This window comes from Heptranchias perlo, chromosome 7 (genome assembly GCF_035084215.1).
Source record: "Heptranchias perlo isolate sHepPer1 chromosome 7, sHepPer1.hap1, whole genome shotgun sequence".
Taxonomy (NCBI): domain Eukaryota; kingdom Metazoa; phylum Chordata; class Chondrichthyes; order Hexanchiformes; family Hexanchidae; genus Heptranchias; species Heptranchias perlo.
Genome location: NC_090331.1, coordinates 36,611,430 through 36,632,699, shown reverse-complemented (window position 1 = coordinate 36,632,699; position 21,270 = coordinate 36,611,430). Strand labels below are relative to the sequence as shown.

Sequence of the window (21,270 nt, the reverse complement as noted above, 5' to 3'; positions counted from 1 at the left end):
AGTAGATAAAGGGGAACCAGTGGATGTAGTGTATTTCGACTTCCAGAAGGCATTCGACAAGGTGCCACATAAGATTATTGCTCAAGATAAAGAATCACTGGATTGGGGGTAATATTCTGGCATGGGTGGAGGATTGGTTATCTAACAGGAAGCAGAGAGTTGGGATAAATGGTACATTCTCGGACTGGCAACCAGTAGCCAGTGGTGTTCCGCAGGGGTCGGTGCTGGGTCCCCAACTCTTTACAATCTATATTAACGATTTGGAGGAGGGGACCGAGTGTAACAGATCAAAGTTTGCAGATGATACAAAGATGGGAGGGAAAGTAGAGAGTGAGGAGGACATAAAAAACCTACAAGGGGATATAGACAGGCTGGGTCAGTGGGCGGAGATTTGGCAGATGCAATACAATATTGGAAAATGTGAGGTTATGCACTTTGGCAGGAAAAATCGGAGAGCAAGTTATTATCTCAATGGCGAGAAACTGGAAAGTACTGCAGTACAAAGGGATTTGGGGGTCCTAGTGCAAGAAAATCAAAAGGTTAGTATCCAGGTGCAGCAGGTGATCAAGAAGGCCAACAGAATGTTGGCTTTTATTGCTAGGGGGATAGAATATAAAAACAGGGAGGTATTGCTGCAGTTATATAAGGTATTGGTGAGACCACACCTGGAATACTGCATACAGTTTTGGTCTCCATGCTTAAGAAAAGACATACTTGCTCTCGAGGCAGTACAAAGAAGGTTCACTCGCTTAATCCCGGGGATGAGGGGGCGGACATATGAGGAGAGGTTGAGTAGATTGGGACTCTACTCATTGGAGTTCAGAAGAATGAGAGGCAATCTTATTGAAACATATAAGATTGTGAAGGGGCTTGATCGGGTGGATGTTCCCAAGGATGGGTGAAACTAGAACGAGGGGGCATAATCTTAGAATAAGGGGCTGCTCTTTCAAAACTGAGATGAGGAGAAACTTCTTCACTCAGAGGGTAGTAGGTCTGTGGAATTTGCTGCCCCAGGAAGCTGTGGAAGCTACATCATTAAATAAATTTAAAACAGAAATAGACAGTTTCCTCGAAGTAAAGGGAATTAGGGGTTACGGGGAGCGGGCAGGAAATTGGACATGATTTTAGATTTGAGATTAGGACCAGATCAGCCATGATCTTATTGAATGGCGGAGCAGGCTCGAGGGGCCGATTGGCCTACTCCTGCTCCTATTTCTTATGTTCTTATAAAACAGCTACAAGATTTCAAATCAAAGTGACAATGTAAAAAGGAAAAACTTACTTGTCTGGGTTCTTGACTCTGAATGTTGCATTGAGAGCCTTTAACCTGGAATCTGCCTGTTTGAAAATAGTTACATGTCAAAGTTTTGAAAATATTTCTCCATTTGGTGATTGATGTGCAAGAAAATGATTTGCTCCCAAAATCAAGTCAATTTAACTTTCAAACTGGACATTATAAAAGATACACAAGGGCAGGCCAGGATGCTGAGCTTTTCCCTCCCTTCAAGAGATTTTTAACCTCTCTCCAGCACAGGAGAATCAGAGCTATGCTAGTACAGTGACCGTAGAGAGGGGCTACATTTCTCTAGACAACAAAGTTATAGACAGACAGGCATGAACATGCAAGCAATGGGAACAGAATGTCTTCATGAAAACTCACTGGTAATTATATACAAGAGTCTGATTAAAAAACCCAAACTGCCACATTAAGTGCCTCTGTGGGCACTGCCAAGAATGGGAATTTGCTATAGACCCACATTTTACAACTTTTTAAAAAGTTGTAATTTCAACAAATACCAGATTTTCAGCAGAAAAATGACCCCATACTTAGAGTGCTGTGATGCACAATTTTCTCTTCATCCAAGTTTTGATGAACTCCGAGAGCTCAGTGAATAGCTGAAACTGCAAACACTAGTGTAGTTTTAAGGAAAGTTGTCGGCATTGTAAATTTAAAACAAGTGTATTTTACTGGCAAAGGACAAGGGGGTGGGGGTGGGTGCAGGAGCGGGAGCCAGGGTTGCTGCTCCTGATCGCTATCCAGTAACACACTGTTGGAAAGTGTGATTGTGCATGAATAAATGGTCTGCCAACATTTAACTCTAAGTTCATACACGATGACCGACCACTTGGGCAAGGTACTGGAGAGCTACCAACACAAAAATATATACAAATCACAGCGATCCACGTCACAATAAAGCCAGCCTCAAGCGTTCTGCTTCATGGACCTAATTAGCTGCTCTATGCACAAGAACCACACCATTTCAGAAGAAGTCACTTTTTCTTTTAAAAACATGGCTCAGGATCCTATAAATACATCACATTACCAATTCACTTTTCCACTTGTAGTTCATATGAATATTAAAGCCTTCACTGGGCAGATCAAGGTCCATCGGATACACTGAAACCAATATAGCTCTCTGCATTCCTTTTAAAAGTTGTATACTTTATGTATGGAGAAACCAAGTCCATATGAGAATCAGAGAGTAAGAAACTGTGCAGCAAGTTTTGATCAGAAGATAGTGAGGATATCAGAAGGAGGAAGAAAAACAAAAAAGGGGTAAGTCAGCATAGTTAGAGCTTAGAAGGAAGAAAGTTCAGAGCAGCATTATCCAATGACCTTAGCTGTATCAGTGACTCTTATGGTGATTCTTCAGGTTGTTACAGCACTTGCATCAGTTGCTTTGGAGGCAAAGAATAGACTTCATTTCATTCTTGAGGAACATGTATTTACATGACTGGAATATCAATGCTCAGGGAAATCTACTAACATTTCTTTCAATTTAAGGGTTTCAACATTATGAAGCTGGAAGCTATAGGAGTAATTAGCTAAATCTTGGATTTAACCAGACATGTTTAATCCAGCTACAGGATCAATGACAGGGTAGATGAGTGTGAGGAAGAGTTTTCAATTCAAGATCTTCAATGTGCTGAATGGCATCATAAGGAACTATCTTTAAGCATCATCCAGTTGTGAAAGAATTATGGAGTTTCTTTTTGCAGATGCTGCCAGATGATCTAGTGCACTCCACTCACTATTTTAAACAAATCACCTAACCAATAGACTACAAGTGTGGGTGCCCCAAATTGTGGCATTACAGGTCTGCACTGCTCAAGAAGGGATCTCAAAAAAGGTATGGACTTGAAGATTTAAACTGCCCCCTTGGAGTTCTGGGGGATGCCGAGTTTGATGGATGCAGTGCTTTGAAACTAGGGCAAAGGGTACTCTTGTTCTTGAAGACAAATGACAAAGACCAGAACCCCAATACAATTTAAGCAAATACATCATGGTTTGGAACTCCTAAGCATAGAGATTACAAATGAGAGATCAAGAACCAAGCTGCAAGGTGCATTTATGGCAAAAAAAAGTTACAAGTAGGCTATGCTCTCTGCGCCCCTTGAACCATGAAGATGGCCGACACATTGCCCTTTCATCACACTGAAGACAGATTTTTAATTGCCTGAAACTCGGACTTGGAATGACAGCTGCTGCAAGACATTTAGGTTTGAGATTGCACTACTGTGCCTCTCTTGGCTGAGCTGCAAAGGCAAGCAACTCTAGTTGATGGTCTACACGGATAGGGCATGGTGTGTGTGTGTGCTTTGATCGGAAGCCCTCATTTTATGGGATGTGCTGCACACAACGGTGTTTGAGAGGCATGTTGCAATGAGGGCTCAAATCTGCACTTATCATTTGTCTAATGATCAACTTGTGACTATTTATCTTTGGGGCAGGGAGGAGGTGGGCAAGTAAATAGGGTTTTTTGCAGCAAAGTTGTCTTGATACAATCTCAATAATTCTGACTATAAGCAAGTATTTTTGGATAGAAAATTTTGTTGATTAACAGATAAAGATTTTTCCATTTCATTTCCAAAAACATTAACTGTAGTCCTGTAGAAGGTGATGCAGTCATTGCTGTGCTCTAAATATTTAAAATGGCCTGAATTAAACAAAGGGAGTACATTTTTCATTAATTACTTACTACTTCAAGGAGGGAGAAAATATCAGTGGATTTCTGATGTGTAAATCCCCAGTGTGGCCAAATACATGCAAGTGAGAGACAGACAAAAAACCTACAGTACATTTATTAATATGGTATCCATATGCACTTTACACCTACATTTAGTGCTGTAAAACAGAGAACAGCTTCATTCGACACTTCTGCAGTTTTGAATCAACCAACTTCCAAGCTTAAAAAAGATAAATACTGCAATATTTTAACTGGTCAATAATTTTCAGAAATCAGGATAATTGAGTTCATATCAAACATCAAGCATATAAGTCTTTAAAAACTTGTTAAAAAGGAGAAATCACTGGGCTTCTCATACACAAGAACAAGCTCTAGGGTTAATAACAGCAACTAAAGTGCTTGCTATTTGTAAAGGATCAAATATTAAGAATCAAATGCCTCTTACTTTGTAGTCATGATGTGGAGATGCCGGTGATGGACTGGGGTTGACAATTGTAAACAATTTTACAACACCAAGTTATAGTCCAGCAATTTTATTTTAAATTCACAAGCTTTCGGAGGCTTCCTCCTTCGTCAGGTGAACGATGTCAGGTGAATGATATTTTCACATCGTTCACCTGATGAAGGAGGAAGCCTCCGAAAGCTTGTGAATTTAAAATAAAATTGCTGGACTATAACTTGGTGTTGTAAAATTGTTTACAATCTTACTTTGTAATTAGCCATCTTCCACCTCCCTTTTGTGATTGAACTACATAAGCAACTAGAGATGATTGCATATTGAGTAGTAAACAGAACAAGATTAGAAAAGTAATCTTGAAATAAATCTCCAGTGGAAATTCTAGTTATGGTGCAAAATTCCTTCATCAAACTTGGTGACAAATGATAGAGGACTTCCATAGTAGAGCACTTTTCAATGTGAGTATAAGCTACTGGTAGCATCTTGTGTGAATAGCTGATTGTACCTAATTCCTTCATGTTTTAATGTATGGTTCATTACATCCTGGCCTTTTGTCAAAGCTGAAAGCTACAGACATAATTTAGCATATAGCAGTTAATGGACATCCTTTTAGCAGGAATATTTACTTAATGGGGTCTTTGTCCAGGAATGAGTTCCTTAAAAGAGAAACCTAGTAAGTTTTGCTGTTCAAGTCTCAAAGAATAGCTACAGCAAGCAATTTGTTGCAGCGCTACATTCTGCAATTTAAGATTTTTGTCTGAAGTGCCAGTGAGCACACAGCGAGCTGATCAGTATTCAGCTCTATTCAAATCAGCACTTTCAATTTTAAAACCACATTAGTGAATGGAGTTGAAAGCTTATGACTAGAACAGCAGCTGATACAGTATCCAGCTCCTTCAATGTTAAGACTTGGTATTTTAAAACAGGTTGGCAAAGGGAGAAAACAAATTGTTCTAAAGTTACCCCTGAAAAATGTATCTCTTGTAACTGCCTGTGATTGTCACCATTTTTAAGATGAACCCAACCTCACACCGCTGGAGTTGCCAGGGTTTTGAAGAGTGGAGTAGAAATGGTGATGTGCTTTACATGATTTAAACAACTTACATAGATTCTCATTAGATTTTACTACATTGTCCTGCTGTGGACCACTGACTTGTTTCTTTTAAAGCCACAGTAGCCAGTTATGTTCTGTAGCTCAGCTATTTCCAGTTTGAGAGATCCTTTTGTTATTGTGGAGTAACTAAGGAAAGTACCCACATCATTTGGTTGACCAATCATCCTCCTCCACACTTCAGGTTGTCCAACTGAGTGGACTGCCCTCAGTTGGTTCCACTCTTGCCTATTCAGTCATAGCCAGAGAATCTTCTGCAATGGCTTCTCTGCCCACCCCTGCACTGTTACTCTGTATTCCCCCAAGGATCTATGCTTGGCCCCTCCTATTTCTCATCTACATGCTGCCCTCTGTGGCATCATCCAAAGACATTAAAGGTCCAAGTAGTTGTTGCATCAGTGTTCAACAGCCACAGGGAAGTATTAGGAGTGACTGATTATTAACAGTACAATAACCACCTCCAGATTAGAGGTAGCCAGATGCATCTGAGAACTGACCTGTTTTCCTAGATACCACACCTTTGAGCATTTTATTTATTTTAAGTGATTGCCATGTGTAATAATTTTAATCCAGTAAAAGGAAATAAACCACAGGATCAAAAGAACTTGATAAATATAGGCCTTTCACAAGCTCAGGATGTCCCAAAGCACATCACAGCCAATGAATGACTTTGAGGTCACTCTTATAATGTAGAGAAATATGGCAGCACAGCAAGGCCTCACAAACAGCAATGAGAAAAATTACCAGATGATATGTTTTAGTGATATCGGTTGAGGGATAAATGTTGGTCTGGACACTGGGAGACTTACCTCCCCTGCTCCTCTTCAACTAGTGCCGTGGGATATTTTATGTCCATCCTGAGAGGTCAGACATGACCTCTGTTTAATGTCTCAATCATTAAAAAAAGCACCTCTGAAAGTTCAGCACTCTTGCCATTTCTGTACACAAGTATTAGCATAGATTATGTGCTCATCTCAGTAGGGTTTAAACCCTCAATTTTATGGACTCTGGTGAGTGCTACCACTGTGTCAAGACAAAAGTAAAAGTAAAAAAGAAAAATCTCAAACAAATGCTGTGCTTAAAAAGGTAGTTCACAATTAACTGAGAAAATTAATCAGGGGGAAAATATCAAACACACTGGACAGAACAAGGCAGACCACAGAATAACTTACTGGAAGCTATTTGACTAAATTAATAGTAAGCCCAATGCAACAAGAAAACAATCCTTACAACTGCAAGGTTCAGAAACAGCATCTGTACCAAGTCACATGGCAAAGAGGATGGTGTGTACAGGCCTGTAATTAAGACTTCATCTTCAGAGAACATGTCAGCCTCTTAATACTTAAATCAATTGACCAAAACAAATTACTACTACAAATTGCGCACGTTTTTCCCCTCCTTTGGTCAAAAATAGTTGAAAAATGACATTCAAGGAAGCAGTGCTCAAGACCCAATGAACATTGGGCTCTTTCAGCAAAAGATGATGGAAATTGCTTACTCCAAAAAGCACTAAATTGTCCATCCTAATAACTCAAAACCTCTAATTTCTTCGAGAAGCCATCCTAAAATAATTTTCATAAATTCCAACTTACACCCCAAAAAAACTGTCACTCTAATGAGTTTAATGCAATTTCCCCTCATTGCTGAAAACTGGACAACTTAAAAAATGTTTATGCATGATAAAATGCCAAATTATGCTCTAACTTTTTTTTTTAAAAAAGTTAAGTATTTTTAAAATTAGTATAATTCATATTTACCTTGCCAAATAGAGCAAAAAGTGTATTTTACCTTAGCTTGGAATCCAGACTCATTTGCTGCTTCTTTCCAGCCATTTTCCTAAGAAAATTAAAGTGAAAAAACTAGCTTCCAATATACTAATGTATCATTTAAAACAGGTTACTTTCACACTAAACAGGCACATTCGAGGTCAGTTTTTTTTTTAAAAATACTAATCTGTAGACATTTGACTTGCTGAATTATTTTGTAAACTTCTGTTTATAGGCACCTAAAAACAATTTTACAGCAATTTGATCTGATCTAATTATTTTCTGCATTGTGTCATTTGCAATTCACTGAATATTTAAATGAAATAATTTTCCACTCTGCATAAATGGAAAATACCCAGTAATTTTAATCTTACAAGTTTAATGAAAAATCTCTGATTCTGAATGGGTAAAAAACTGAAATGAAGAATCTTGTTAATGAAAAGCAAATAATTTGAAAGTGAAACTGTTCTGGTAGCATAGTACTTTGCAGTACTCATTGGAGTGGAGCTATTGTAATGTAGTACAGTAGGTAACACCGGAAAATGAAACCATAAGTCACTTTTATACTGGCGCTGTTTTACCTTTGATTCTGCGAGACAGTGCTAAACTTAGCTTCTTTATTCTGGTTTGGGGGTTGGGGGGGGGGGGGGGGGGAGGGTTAAAAAAAGTCCTGAAAAACTGCATCAACACACCAGTCATGGATGCCATTCTCCCAGAATCTGAACTAAGCAGCAACATAAAAGTGGCTTTGAACAGGTACACAAAGGAAGAGTATTCATTAGCAAAGATCTGGAGTAGAGATCAGGGAGTATTTCCAGAGCTTTCCTGCAGGAAATTGAATACAAGTACAGTAGAATCCATAATTGAGTAGATAGTAGGTGGTCTGTGGAAGCAAACTTCTTGATGAACCAGATGGCTATTTCCTGTTCAAGCTTTGTATCATTTGATTCTTGACAGGGCAAATTCTTAATTTCAAGGCAATGCAGTGGAGATTTGGGAGGGGGGAGGGGGAGGGTAAGAATAGAAATAGGAATAAAGGAAATTAACCACAGCACCAGCGTAAAGATCCTGGTGTGTTGCATTGTATAACAAGTTGCAGCCAGGACAAAATAAAAGACAAATCCTTTATGAATGTGATCTTGGTGAGTACCTAAAGCACAAACAAAAATGGTGGCGGGAATTCTAGTGGGACACCAAAAGTCAAGCCGCTTTTTAAAAAAAAGTTAGTTCATGGGATGTGGGCGTCGCTGGCAAGGCCAGAATTTATTGCCCATCCCCAATGGCCTTCGAGAAGGTGGTGGTGAGCCACCTTCTTGAACTGCTGCAGTCAGTGTGGTTTTTCTCCCACCTTAAATGGAAGCTGCAGCAATCTTGGCAGAGATGAACAAACTTGCATTTGTATAGCACCTTTCACAACCTCAGGTCCCCCCAAAGCACTTCACAGTCTATTAATTACCTTTGAAGTGTGTGGTCACTGTTGTAATGTAGGGAAACGTGGCAGCCAATTTGGGCACAGCTAGCTCCCACAAACAGCATTGAGATAAAAATGGCCAATTAAACTTTTCTGGTGGTGTTGTCCGAGGGATAAATGTTGGCCAGGACACCAGGGAAACTTCCCTGTTCTTTGAATGGTGGCATGGGATCTTTTATGTCCACCTGAGAGGACAGACTAAACCTCAGTTTAATGCCTCATCCAAAAGATGACACCTGCAACAGAGCAGCATTCACTCACTACTGCACTAGAGTGTCTGCTCAGAATATGTGCTCAAGTTCTGGAGTGGGGCTTGAACCCACAACCTTCTGACTGAGTTGAGAATGCTACCAACTGAGCCAAGGCTGACACAAACTAAGCAACTATGTTTAAGAAAATAAGAGCAGCAAAACTAATTTATTGCAGTGACTTGTAGCCGGTACACACCTGTAGCTTTAAAATCATTTTATGACTCTGCCTGCACCAAATTTAAACCAATTGCATTTCAAAATGAAAGAACAAGAGAGTTGAAAAATGAAACAAGCTGCCAATACCTGTGTTAAAAATAAATACAAGATCTTGTCTCGAAAGAGAGCAGGATGAGAAGCAACACGCAAAAGAAAGTTTTCAAGACCAATCCTTCGTCGTTCAACAAAATCAGGATCCATATTATCAGCGGATAGTTTATGCCAAACAAATTCTGCCTGCAGGAATCAGGTACAAGACAGGTTATTCAAGTTGTGCTTTATTATCTGTAAATGGTGCTTCAGAAAATGCATTAACTCATGAAAAATCCTGCAGGTTTACATTATCTCTTGAAAGCACTGTAGTTGAGAACTCTTCAGGTCACAAGATTTTAATCACATAATAAATATGGTTAAGGAAGGCCATTCCACCCATCTTTCTAGAAAATTATGCAGTTCCCCATCACAGTATCCAACTAATCTGAAGTTCTTTTGTCTCTACTACCTCATCCAGAAGTCTAATCAAAATATCGATTACTCTTCACATGAACTTCCAAAGAAGATTCCTAAATTTTCACTTCAATTTGAACTCGTCAGACAGATATCCATGGTATTGCTCAGCACAAGTCATGGTTTAGGGTGTTTTCCCATGTAATGCACAATTTTTCTAACCACATTGACATACAAATGGAAAAAAGGTATCTCAAGGGGCCAGTTGGAAAAATATAGGTATATGGTAGAAGAGGAAATGTAGCAATATGGAGAGAGAGTTGCTTGATGGACAGAAAACAGAGAGTTCGGGTCAATGGGTGTTGCTCGGAGCAGGGTTGAAGTGGTGTCCAAGAGTCAATGCAGTGTCCACTTTTGTTCTCTATATTCAAGTGATTTGGACTATAGCGATCATCTTGAAACAAAAACAGAGTTTTGGCAAACAGTGAATACTGTTTAAGACTTCAGGAAGACATACAGGTTAGCAGAATGGGCAGATAGCTGGCATGTACACTGAAAACATGGCCTCAGGTGAATGTTTGGCCAGTATAACAAGCATGCCTGGGATCCTTTTCCTACTCAAGTTATACTCCAGGCTAATTTTGTCACCCTTGTGTGCCCTGTAGTCTGCTCATGCAAGACTGGTTCTGTTCAGTTACCTGACCACACCCTGGTTAGCCTAATCCTCTATCTTGGCTTCCAAAGACACCAAACAGATGGCAATTGAATGGTTCACTCCTTGAACATCTGGTGTTTGCACTACATGTTTTGGATTGGTTATCAGTTTTCTAGCAATCAACTATATCTGTGATACCTCACCATTATGGAAGAATGCTGAAACTATTCTGCACAGACATATCAGTGCCTATGAGCAGCCCATACCTTCTAGAAAAGGTTGAGGTATTCAAATCCTCAGTTATCTCAAGATTGTTTTAGTACTTTACAGGAAGTTGAGTCCATCCAAACATGGACTCGATACAAAGTAATCTGAAATTTGGGGCATTCCTTGTACATACAACTTTCAACACCTAATTTCTATGTGCTCCAATTTGTTTCTCATTCCTGGGGCATGCTGTAAATTTGCCCTTGAAACTCATGGCAGAATCCAAATAATGGATATCCAGTACTCTGAAGTGCAACTTATCTCAGTAGTACTGTGGCCAGGCTGAAAAGATTCCTTTACTGTAATGATCTCTGCAAGCACCAGCAAGTATGACTCCATTATACTGTGGATTTGAACCTGGTTCATTCCAACATACAACAGCCACATTGATAAAAATGGAGGTCCAAGTTGGCCAGAGAGATGCCTAGTAGCTATGAATTTTTTTTTTTAAAAACTTCAGTCTACTGCAAATCACCTGACTTCCTTCAGATTTCTTAAAAGGAAGTGACCCCAGCTGATTCTTCCCTAGCTAGAAATGGGATGGATGGTATTCCTACTTGTATGAAGAGTTCAACAAATCAGGAAAAATCTCCACTGGATATTCTCCTCAACAGAAGCCTCAGAAATCAGTCACTTACAGAATACCAAATGGTTACAGGGCAGTCCTTCTCAATTTGGGATGGCCTGCTCATTTACACAATGCAATTGAATGAATTCACCAAATTGTTGGGGGCAGGGGGTGGAGGGAGAAGAAACACTATTAACAACTTTAATTCAATTTCCAGCATTAAAATTACTCACTCTTTTTTCAGGCAAAGGCGGTACTACTATACAGGGATATGTAACAACTAAATAGCTCCTCAGCAATTCAAATTCACTGTATCTCCTCCAGAGAGAGTCTGGCACAGAATTCTCTCCTTCATTTTGGGAATCAACTGGCCTGTGCATGGAGAAAAAAAAAACAGAATTAAGCAAAATTGATTACGTCAAAACACTAATCTCTGGGACAGACTAATAAATTTAATTTTCCCCCTGTAACAGATAACAAAACCATGAAGATAAACTTCAACTGCTGCCAACATGATCTTATAGAATGGCGGTGCAGGCTCGAGGGGCCGATTGGCCTACTCCTGCTCCTATTTCTTATGTTCTAACAGACATTTCTAGCACATTGTGAAGGAGAAACATAGAACTCAATAAACTCAAAAGGGAACAGTATCCAATATTTTCCCAGTAATCTAGTGGAAGGGAAATCTTCTCACTTGTACAGAAGCTTACTAGAGAATTTAAAAGTGGTGCTACATCAACATTAATAGTGAATTTATCTGTGGTATGAGTTGCAAAACAACTGTTGGAAATCATCCTTTAGTGCATTCTAGACTGGAACAAAACTGATTTACTAGATGTGGTATATACATACACACCAGTGGTGCATCACTTCAAACTAAAAATTTTTAAATCAAATATTCAGTCATAATGCAGGAAATGAAAGTCATGATACATGAAAAAGGCCACTAGATGAAACTTGCATTTTCTTTCCAAATCTTGACTGTCACATTTTTAAAGATTATTAACCACCACAATTGACAGCAATGTAGTGTATGAAAATAAACTTCATGATGGTGGGTTTATAACTCACCTTTGATGCTCAGTAGGTTTGATGTTGATCATGTTTCCAAATATATACCCTCTATCCCCAGTATTAAGAATTTCTGTTTGATCTTCTGCATGATTAAGACTACAAAATCAGTTAGCCCAAAAAACACTTTAGTTCCAACGGTCATCTGACCATGTAATGGGGCTTCTCTGCAATCTAGTTTCACAGCTCACATGGTACAAAACAGCTGCCATTCTGGCTTTCTTTTGCCAGCTTCTTATTGAAATGGTTGAGGGCTATTTAGTAATCAAATGCAGAAATAAAGAGAAATAAAAAGGATGGGGTAGAAATACAAAAAAAAACAGTAAAATAGTTAGTTAAAGTGGTGCCTGTGTGAGTATGAACATAAACAAGTTGAGTGGAGCAGAGAGGCTAGAAGTGCTTTCAGGTACTCAAGATCTTAATCTAAGGTTTAAGATGGTATCCAGATGCACATCACGCCAACATTTAATGCAGTAAAATAGTGGCTCCATTCAACACACCACAGATACACCAGTGGTTATTTAATAAATAAGCTGCCTGCTTTTGGTAACCTTCTACTGACCTAAAAATAGACGTCTGCACAAACTCAGTGCACAGAAATAAAAGTGAATCTGCCAATTTATCAACTTATTTTGCAAATCTTAGTAAATAGACTTAAGCAAATTGTGAACTCTTGCTAATGAAAACCAGCAGCATTCTCAAAAAGCTGTAGCAATTACCTATAGTGAGAAACAGTCAGAACATTTATGCAAGCATTATCAAATGATACAGACTACAGCAATGGACATGTCATTTTACACTAGGGTTATTTTCCAATTTGATGCCACAAAAGGTGGGGGGGGGGTGGAGGAGAAGGGGGAAGCAGAAAATTCAAATTTTATATGAAAGGAAATATTGGCACATACATCTGTCAGTATATATTGCTACCGTACCCATAGGAGATGCCAGAAAAAAAAAATGAATCAGAGGTGATGTTGAACCAAGTTAATTTAACAGCTGAGCACTGTTAAGTTTCAAATACCTGCAACAGGAAATGAATCAGACATGTTATTCTCAGAGCTGGTTAAAGTTTCATTTTGAAATTAAATCAATTGGGGGGGGGGGGGAAAGAAACAAAGAAAAACAACCAGACTAAAGCAAGCACAAGCTTGGACATACATGCATTACATTTTTTTTTTAAAACTTAAAATTCACTCCAAGCTATGCCTTGCTCTTGATTGAGCAATGTTATGCTGTAGTCTAGAAGGTTTACTTCCTAATCATCTAAATGCCCATTACATGATAACTAATACCTCAAAAGCATTTACTGTATTCTATCAATAGTTAGTCATCCTTGCTTTCAGTTCTAGAAGCCTACAAAAGGAAGATGGTAGTGGTTGTTGGAGGTCAATCATCTCAGCTCCAGGACATTGCTGCAGGAGTTCCTCAGGGCAGTGTACTTGGCCCAACCATCTTCAGCCACTTCATCAATGACCTACCCTCCATCATAAGGTCAGAAATGGGGATGTTCACTAATGATTGCACAGTGTTCAGTTCCATTCGCAACCCCTCAGATAATAAAGCAGTCCATGCCCGCATACAGCAAGACCTGGACAACATCCAGGCTTGGGCTGATAAGTGGCAAGTAACATTCATGCCAGACAAGTGCCAGGCAATGACCATCGCCAACAAGAGAATCTAACCACCTCCCCTTGACATTCAATGGCATTACCATCGCCGAATCCCCCACCATCAACATCCTGGGGATCACCATTGACCAGAAACTTAACTGGACCAGCCACAAATACTGTGGCTACAAGAGCAGGTCAGAGGCTGGGTATTCTGCGGCAAGTGACTCACCTCCTGACTCCCCAAAGCCTTTCCACCATCTACAAGGCACAAGTCAGGAGTGTGATGGAATACTCTCCACTTGCCTGGATGAGTGCAGCTCCAATAACACTCAAGAAGCTCGACACCATCCAGGACAAAGCAGCCCACTTGATTTGCACCCCATCCACCACCCTAAACATTCATTCCCTCCACCATTGGTGTACAGTGGCTGCAGTGTGTACCATCCACAGGATCTACTGTAGCACCTCGCCAAGGCTTCTTCGATAGCACCTCCCAAACCCATGACCTCTACCACCTAGAAGGACAAGGGTAGCAGGCACGTGGGAACACCATCACCTGCACGTTCCCCTCCAAGTCACACACCATCCCGACTTGGAAATATATTGCCGTTCCTTCATTGTCGCTGGGTCAAAATCCTGGAACTCCCTACCTAACAGCACTGTGGGAGAACCTTCACCACACGGACTGCAGCGGTTCAAGGTGGCGGCTCACCACCACCTTCTCCAGGGCAATTAGGGATGGGCAATAAACACTGGCCTTGCCAGTGACGCCCACATCCCTAATTAAAAAAAGCACCAAAACACAATTGAAAACAGGGTGAATACAGTTAGAAATATGCTCTAGAGACAAAATGGGATTGGGGTACAGTGCACTGAATATGAAAAGCAAGAAAGCGATGTTGAGTTTATACTACACATTGGTTAGGCCAGTTAGTCTAATGCATGCAATTCTGGGCACCCCGTTATAGGAAAGATAGTAGAGCCAAGGAAAGGGTACAGCAAAAATTCACTGAAATGCTAGCAAGAGGGGTTGTGAAGAAAGGCCGGAACAAATTGTAACTTATCCCCCTTTCTTAGTCCTTTACTCCCCAATGGGACAGAGGTGGTAAAGGAATTATCCAATACAAGCTTTCAAGGGGTCAACAATGAGATTTTTGCCCATCAGCAACAAGGGCACAGATTCAGAACTCAGTAGAAGAATGAAGAGGGACGTTAGAAGAATTTCCTCCCCCCCCATCACCATACAAAAAGGGTCATTAGAGCATAAAATGCTTTACCACAAGTCGCTATTGAGATAGAAGCTACATCAGATGAAAATGCAATCAAATATTTGAAAATAAAAGGATATGGTGGAAGAGCAGCAAAATAGAATCAGAGTAGCTAGCTCCAATTAAACTAGCACTGGAGCAATGGGCTGAATGGCCTTAGGTACTGTAATTTCTACTCAACTTACACTTTTAAGCTTTCACCCTGTGGTATTTGAACCCTTCAACATAGCTAATTTCCCTGCATCAAATCCCCTTTATAATCTTTAATGTCAAAGTTTTATCTACGTCAGAAGTTATTCATAAAAATTCTTAGTCACCTCTGGCTTTCCAAAGTGCTCTTCATATTTTTAGTACACATGAGACCAATCAATTCTTCCTTTCTTAAACTGCAATTTTAAAATATGTATTACTCCACTCTAAAAGCTACAGTTTTTTTAAAAAAAGATGACTTTTCTCAGTAACCCAGTCATTTGGAATACAAGATCCATTGATCTAGGAATCAAAAGGTTTGCAGCTTAGGACTTCAAAAAAAAGCTTAGCAATGAAAATAAAAAGTCAGACATTTCATCCTGACTTGCAGCCTGAAGAGCAAATAAACTCCAAGTGACGCAACCTTGCAGTTAACTCAATTGTTAAGTAAACAGTGTAGTCAATTAGAATTTAAGACTTTTGTGCAATATACAGTACAATATGCACATCCTACATATTCGTAACATTGTTCGCAGTAAATTGAACAATGCTAAGAGAGACGCATTATAATGCATAGACCTGTACTAGTTACTGAAGTCTTCTACCATATATTTCTTCTCCCCACAGCCACCAAATCAATACCAGTTTTAATACAAAGGCTTTCCAAGCAGTCAAGTTTAGGATTATGCAATTTGTATACCTAATATTTATTCTGCTATTTGCCCAAAATGCAATCATTTGATGGTCATAATCCCAGAAGTAAAGTATAAACAATGCCTTTCTAAAATTTGGCTTCTGCTGGAAGAGCTCTAGATTTTAAAAAATTTAGCTCCTTGATCACAAATTTAAATTACAGGGTAACCATGGGTCATTGTCGCATCAAGGCATTCTTTAAGCTTCAGTGCACTATGAAGCTTGCTCATGTAGGTATGATCTCTTCTTGGGGCTGCCTTTACTCATCCATTGCCAGCCCATTCCCATATCATTGGAAAAAGGCACTTTAAAGTTGAACATGGTCAGGTCTGTGACAACTATGTCAAACTTCAGGTTTTCAGCATTTGATTGGTTCCAACAGATTTTCCTCAGCCATGTAATCAGCCCATAAAATATTTTTTCCCCCCCAAAGCAGTTAACTTCAAAATGGATGGACAGCAGTGAGATTTTTTTTATTAAATGGTTTTTAAAAAAGATCTAAAGTAAAAATAAATGCCTAAAAAACCCAATGTTTTGTACCTTATATAGGAATTAATTATGCCTAACCTTTGATTTGTGAGCAGAGGTGAAGTCACAATCTCACCAGTTTATCCATTTGTGCTAGCCCATGTGCTTTAGCACTCAAACTATGGTCATAATTTGGCTTTAAACAGCATTTTAAAAAAAGGGCTGTAACTGACAGTTAAGACAGTTTAAAATACATACAATAGCAGCACCTATGCACAATATTGCAATGCTAACTGAACATAGGAGATGGCATTAGGAAAACAGAGGGTAGATTACGTCAATGCAGTTGATGTGACGTACATGGACTTTCAAAAGGTGTTTGATAAAGTTCCACATGGTAGGCTTCGCATCAAGATTGCAGCCCATGGAATAAAGGGGACAGTAGCAACTTGTACACAGAATTGGCTACATGACAGGAAACAGTAGCAGTGAACGGCTGTTTATCAGACAGGAGGGAGATGTACAGTGGTGCTCCCCAGGGGTCAGTGCTAGGACCACTGCTTTTCTTGACATATGTACAGGGCACAATTTCCAAATTTGCAGATGACAAAACTTGGAAGGGTAGTAAACACTGTGGAGGATAGTGATAGACTTCAAGAGGATATAGACAGGCTGGTGGCATGGGCGGACATGCGGCAGATGAAATTTAACAGAAAAATGCGAAGCGACACATTGCGGTAGGAAGAATGAGGAGCTGCAATATAAAATAGAAGGCATAACTCTAAAAGGGGTACAGGAACAGAGAGGTCTGGGGGTATATGTGCACAAATCATTGAAGGTGGCAGGGCAGGTTGAGAAAGTGGTTAAAAAAGCATACGGGTTCCTGGACTTTATTAATAGAGGCACAGAGTACAAAAGTATGGAAGTCACGATGAACATTTATAGAATACTGGTTCGACCACAACTGGAGTATTGTGTCCAGTTCTGGGCACTGCACTTTAGGAAGGATGTGAAGGCCTTAGAAAGCATGCAGAAGAGATTTACTAGAATGATTCCAGGGATGAGGGACTTTAGTTACATGGATAGACTGGAGAAGCTGGGGTTGTTCTAGGAGCAGAGGCGGTTGCGAGGAGATTTGATAGAGGTAATCAAAATCATGAAGGATCTGGACAGAGTAGATAGAAAGAAATTGCTCCCACTGATGGAAGGGTCAAGATCCAACAGACATAGATTTAAGGTAATTGGCAAGAGAACCAATAAAGGTGATGAGAGAAAACTTTTTTTTAAAAAATAAACACAGCGAGTGATTAGGATCTGGAGTGCACTGCCAGAGGGAGTGGTGGAGGCAGATTCAATCGTGGCCTTCAAAAGGGAACTGGATAAGTGCTTGAAAGGAAAAATTTTGCAGGGCTATGAGGACAGGGCAGGGGAATGGGAGCTCTGGAGGCGCGGCTCAGTGATCAAAATTCTAAAATAAAGGCACACCCATCCCCAGAAGCACTAAGTTTACCAGATGTGGCAAGAAATAGTTGGAGATGAACTCGGTGCCCAAAAACCCCCAAGACCTAGATGGATGCAAGAAAGACAATAAGCTTGCAGAAATCAGCAGTTATTGCCAAAGATTATTAGCTATGCCCTCCAATTGTGACACCAGTTGGACTTCCAAGTCAATCCTGAACAACCTTTTAGATCTTGCTGCTACTTCATGTTGGTAAAAGCAATGCAAGCTACTGAAAGAATAAATTTGGCAAAGGAATCCACTCAACTATATCTGCAATGTCACATGCAAGACAACTCCCAAGTTATTAACATGATTTTTATGATGCATACAAAACATTGGTCACGATAAATTTGTACATGACAATGGTTAGGCCACAGTTAAAAGCACCATGTGCAGTTTTGGGTACGCCATTATAGAAAGGGCATTAAAGTCTAAAGAATGCACAGCACAGATTTACTAGGAATGAGAAACTATAGTCATGAAAAGACTTGAGTTACAAGGACTGCAGCAGAGAAGGCTAAAAGGGAGATTTAGTAGAGGGTTTTAATTTAAAACCATTCATAATGTTAGGGAAGGTTTTGATAGCCATAATAGAGGAAGACTATTTCCTCTGGTTAGGGAATTCAGTGAAACAATCTAAAATTATCAGTGAGGAGAGGGGTTAGGAGAAATTTCTTTACCAAGTTAGAGTATGCAATGCATTGCTACAGGGAATAGTTAACACATCTTTGAAAGGAGAGTACATAAGCAGAAGATACAAGGCTATGGAGAGAGAAGGGCAGCAGGATTAGTTTTGATTTTTCTAACAAAGACCTGGCATAGACACCCAAGAAAACCCTTCACATACCTCCCAGAAATCCACACCTCATAGCATGTTGCAGAACAAGCACCATCGCTGCATGATAGCACAGTACATCCTCTGCACAAGGGAATTACTGAGGGAGCAGGTGCATCACAATCCATGGGCAACAAACAGCAGGTGCTGTTAATTACCGATAGCCTGGCACCCTGCTAAGCAGAAGTCAAACAAGGGAACCTGATACTGTTGCAACAGATGGGGATTCAGACTTCAGAGCCTGCTTATATAGAGAATGCTATTTGAGCTGATTGATTATATGAATCCCTTCTCAGTGAGAAGCACACTGCATGGTCTTGGGAGCAGTGTGGAGGATTCCATAACTGATCTGTGCAATCATGGAGGACTGCATTTCAGTCTGTCATGGAGCTCATGACAGTTACTGTGAAGGACTTTGGGAGAATCACTCATGAATGCCCAAACTGCTGCTTTCCTTCCAGGTAGAAGAGTATTGTGCCCACAGCCAATGGAGGGGTCAGGACACCAAATTCCCAGCAGGCTTGCAGTTATATCTTGCAGCCTACCAGCATACCTGCTCCTTTATTATTCCTTGATGGAAGCAGATTTTTTTTTGGGGGGGTGTCACATGGCATGCAGCAAATCACAATACTTGTTTGTTAAAATAAAGAGCAATTTGTTAACATTGTGCTGCATCGTGTTGGGTCATTTCAGAGCCTACAGGCAGACCAGGCCAACATGCCAAGGAAGTGAAATGTCAGGAACAGAGGAGTGAGTGCATTATTGCCAAAAGCCAGAGCTACTGCATCAAGATTCAAATTCAACTATATTCTGCTTATTACTTCTGTTAGCTATACCTGCTCTATTCACAAGCAGGTAAATGCCATTCCTCAAAAGCATTTTTCACTACCATAGATACCTACTGTACTTCTATTTCTTGAACCAAAATATTAAATGCATTGAGCATCAAAAACTTAGTCTTAGTACAAGAAATGCTTTAACTTGCACTGGAAGCAGCTAACTACTATATACACACCATCCTGGCAAGATAACCTGGTCTGCATATTATATAGCACCACAGGATGTAACCAAATGTTACTAACAATTGTTAAAATTGGATAGCCATGTGGTGAAGGATAGAATATTAGAGCCTAGTATTTAGTTGCTTTCAACCTTTATTCAGAGAGATTCCCCTCACACACACCACAGCCTAGCTAAGCTCTCCTATATAAAAAAGGATACAAGAGCCCCCAATTGATACCTGCCACCTGACTACAATTAATTGTATGATTTATATCAATTAATGTTAACAATGACCAATATCTTGTGAATTTGACACTGGTAACTGAATATGTAATACCCAATATTGCATGTCAGATCTAGAGGAAAATGAAACAAATACCAGTACAATTTTTATAACACAAACAAAAACATAAGTTATTTAATACCTCCTCTGACATCCCCTCCCCCTCATCAAAGATAACTTGCTCACAAATCTCTCCATCTTTGCCATTTAGTTACATTGTCATGGAGCTTGTAAAGAAAATGAGACATACTTTAGAACCATTTATTTTTGTGCAGGATATGCATTACAATAATAAATCCCCTCATTTCTTGTGGCTTAGTGTACACAGCCTGGGGGTACAAAAACAAATCAAGAGCAGAACTTGAACAGTTGAACAAAAATAATATTCTGAAGTAAATTGATACATAGATTGGACTGGTCTTTTGTAGCAAACAGCAAGATGTTGAAGCTATTTCAGCTCCTATAAACACCATACGGATTCAATTAAATTTCAATGACCATCAGCAAGGATTCAGCCAGTCATATGTCATATCTACTAATTTTAGGGCAGACTTAGTAGTGGATTGTCTTTACTTTTCTCCTAGAGAATTTTCCTTTGATTATTAGATACACGATCCAATAAAAGAACTTCAGTTAGTATGACAAAGCAAACATGACAACCCAGCGATGGCCTTAAGGGACAAAGAAAAAGGAAGAACTATTCTAACAAAATCAATAATTAAAATGTAGCATTTGATAGGAAGTGAGCTACTTTCTAAATGGCCTTCAGTATGCCCCTCCCCCTTAACTGAAAGCTGGGAGTTTTGCCCTGAAAAAGGAACTTTTTTTTAAAAATTCAGACATTTTCTTTCCACACCATTACCCCCAAAACAAATCTAATGCTTTATGCAGCTTTTAGAAAAAAGTCCCATTAATTACCAAAAGCATTTTACTCAAGTTTAAAGCCTAAAGTTATTTCATTTTGCATAACTCAGTGTTGTGGTCTTAGATTCACATTGTGGGAGCTTCAAATATAAAAATGCGGCTTCAGTACAAGTGTCCTGCTAGGCAAGTATGATGGCATGATCACTGGCTTATAAGTCTCCCAGTTATGACTGAAAATTCAAAATATTATTGCAAACTCAGTTTCATTTCAGAAATGTGTCTAACATTTCTAAAGCTCCCAGACAAATG

The 21,270-nt window shown here is 39.6% G+C and overlaps 1 protein-coding gene across 1 annotated transcript in view; it reads right to left on the bottom strand.

Moving 5' to 3' along the window:
- snx4 (sorting nexin 4) overlaps positions 1-21,270 on the bottom strand; it is a 51,030-nt gene that overhangs the window by 21,304 nt on the left and 8,456 nt on the right. The window contains exons 3-6 of the mRNA XM_067987316.1: positions 11,411-11,549; positions 9,328-9,477; positions 7,325-7,372; positions 1,283-1,338 (exon numbers count right to left, since the gene is read on the bottom strand). Of these exons, the coding sequence (XP_067843417.1) occupies positions 1,283-1,338; positions 7,325-7,372; positions 9,328-9,477; positions 11,411-11,549 (393 nt within the window). The remainder of the gene's footprint in view (positions 1-1,282; positions 1,339-7,324; positions 7,373-9,327; positions 9,478-11,410; positions 11,550-21,270) is intronic.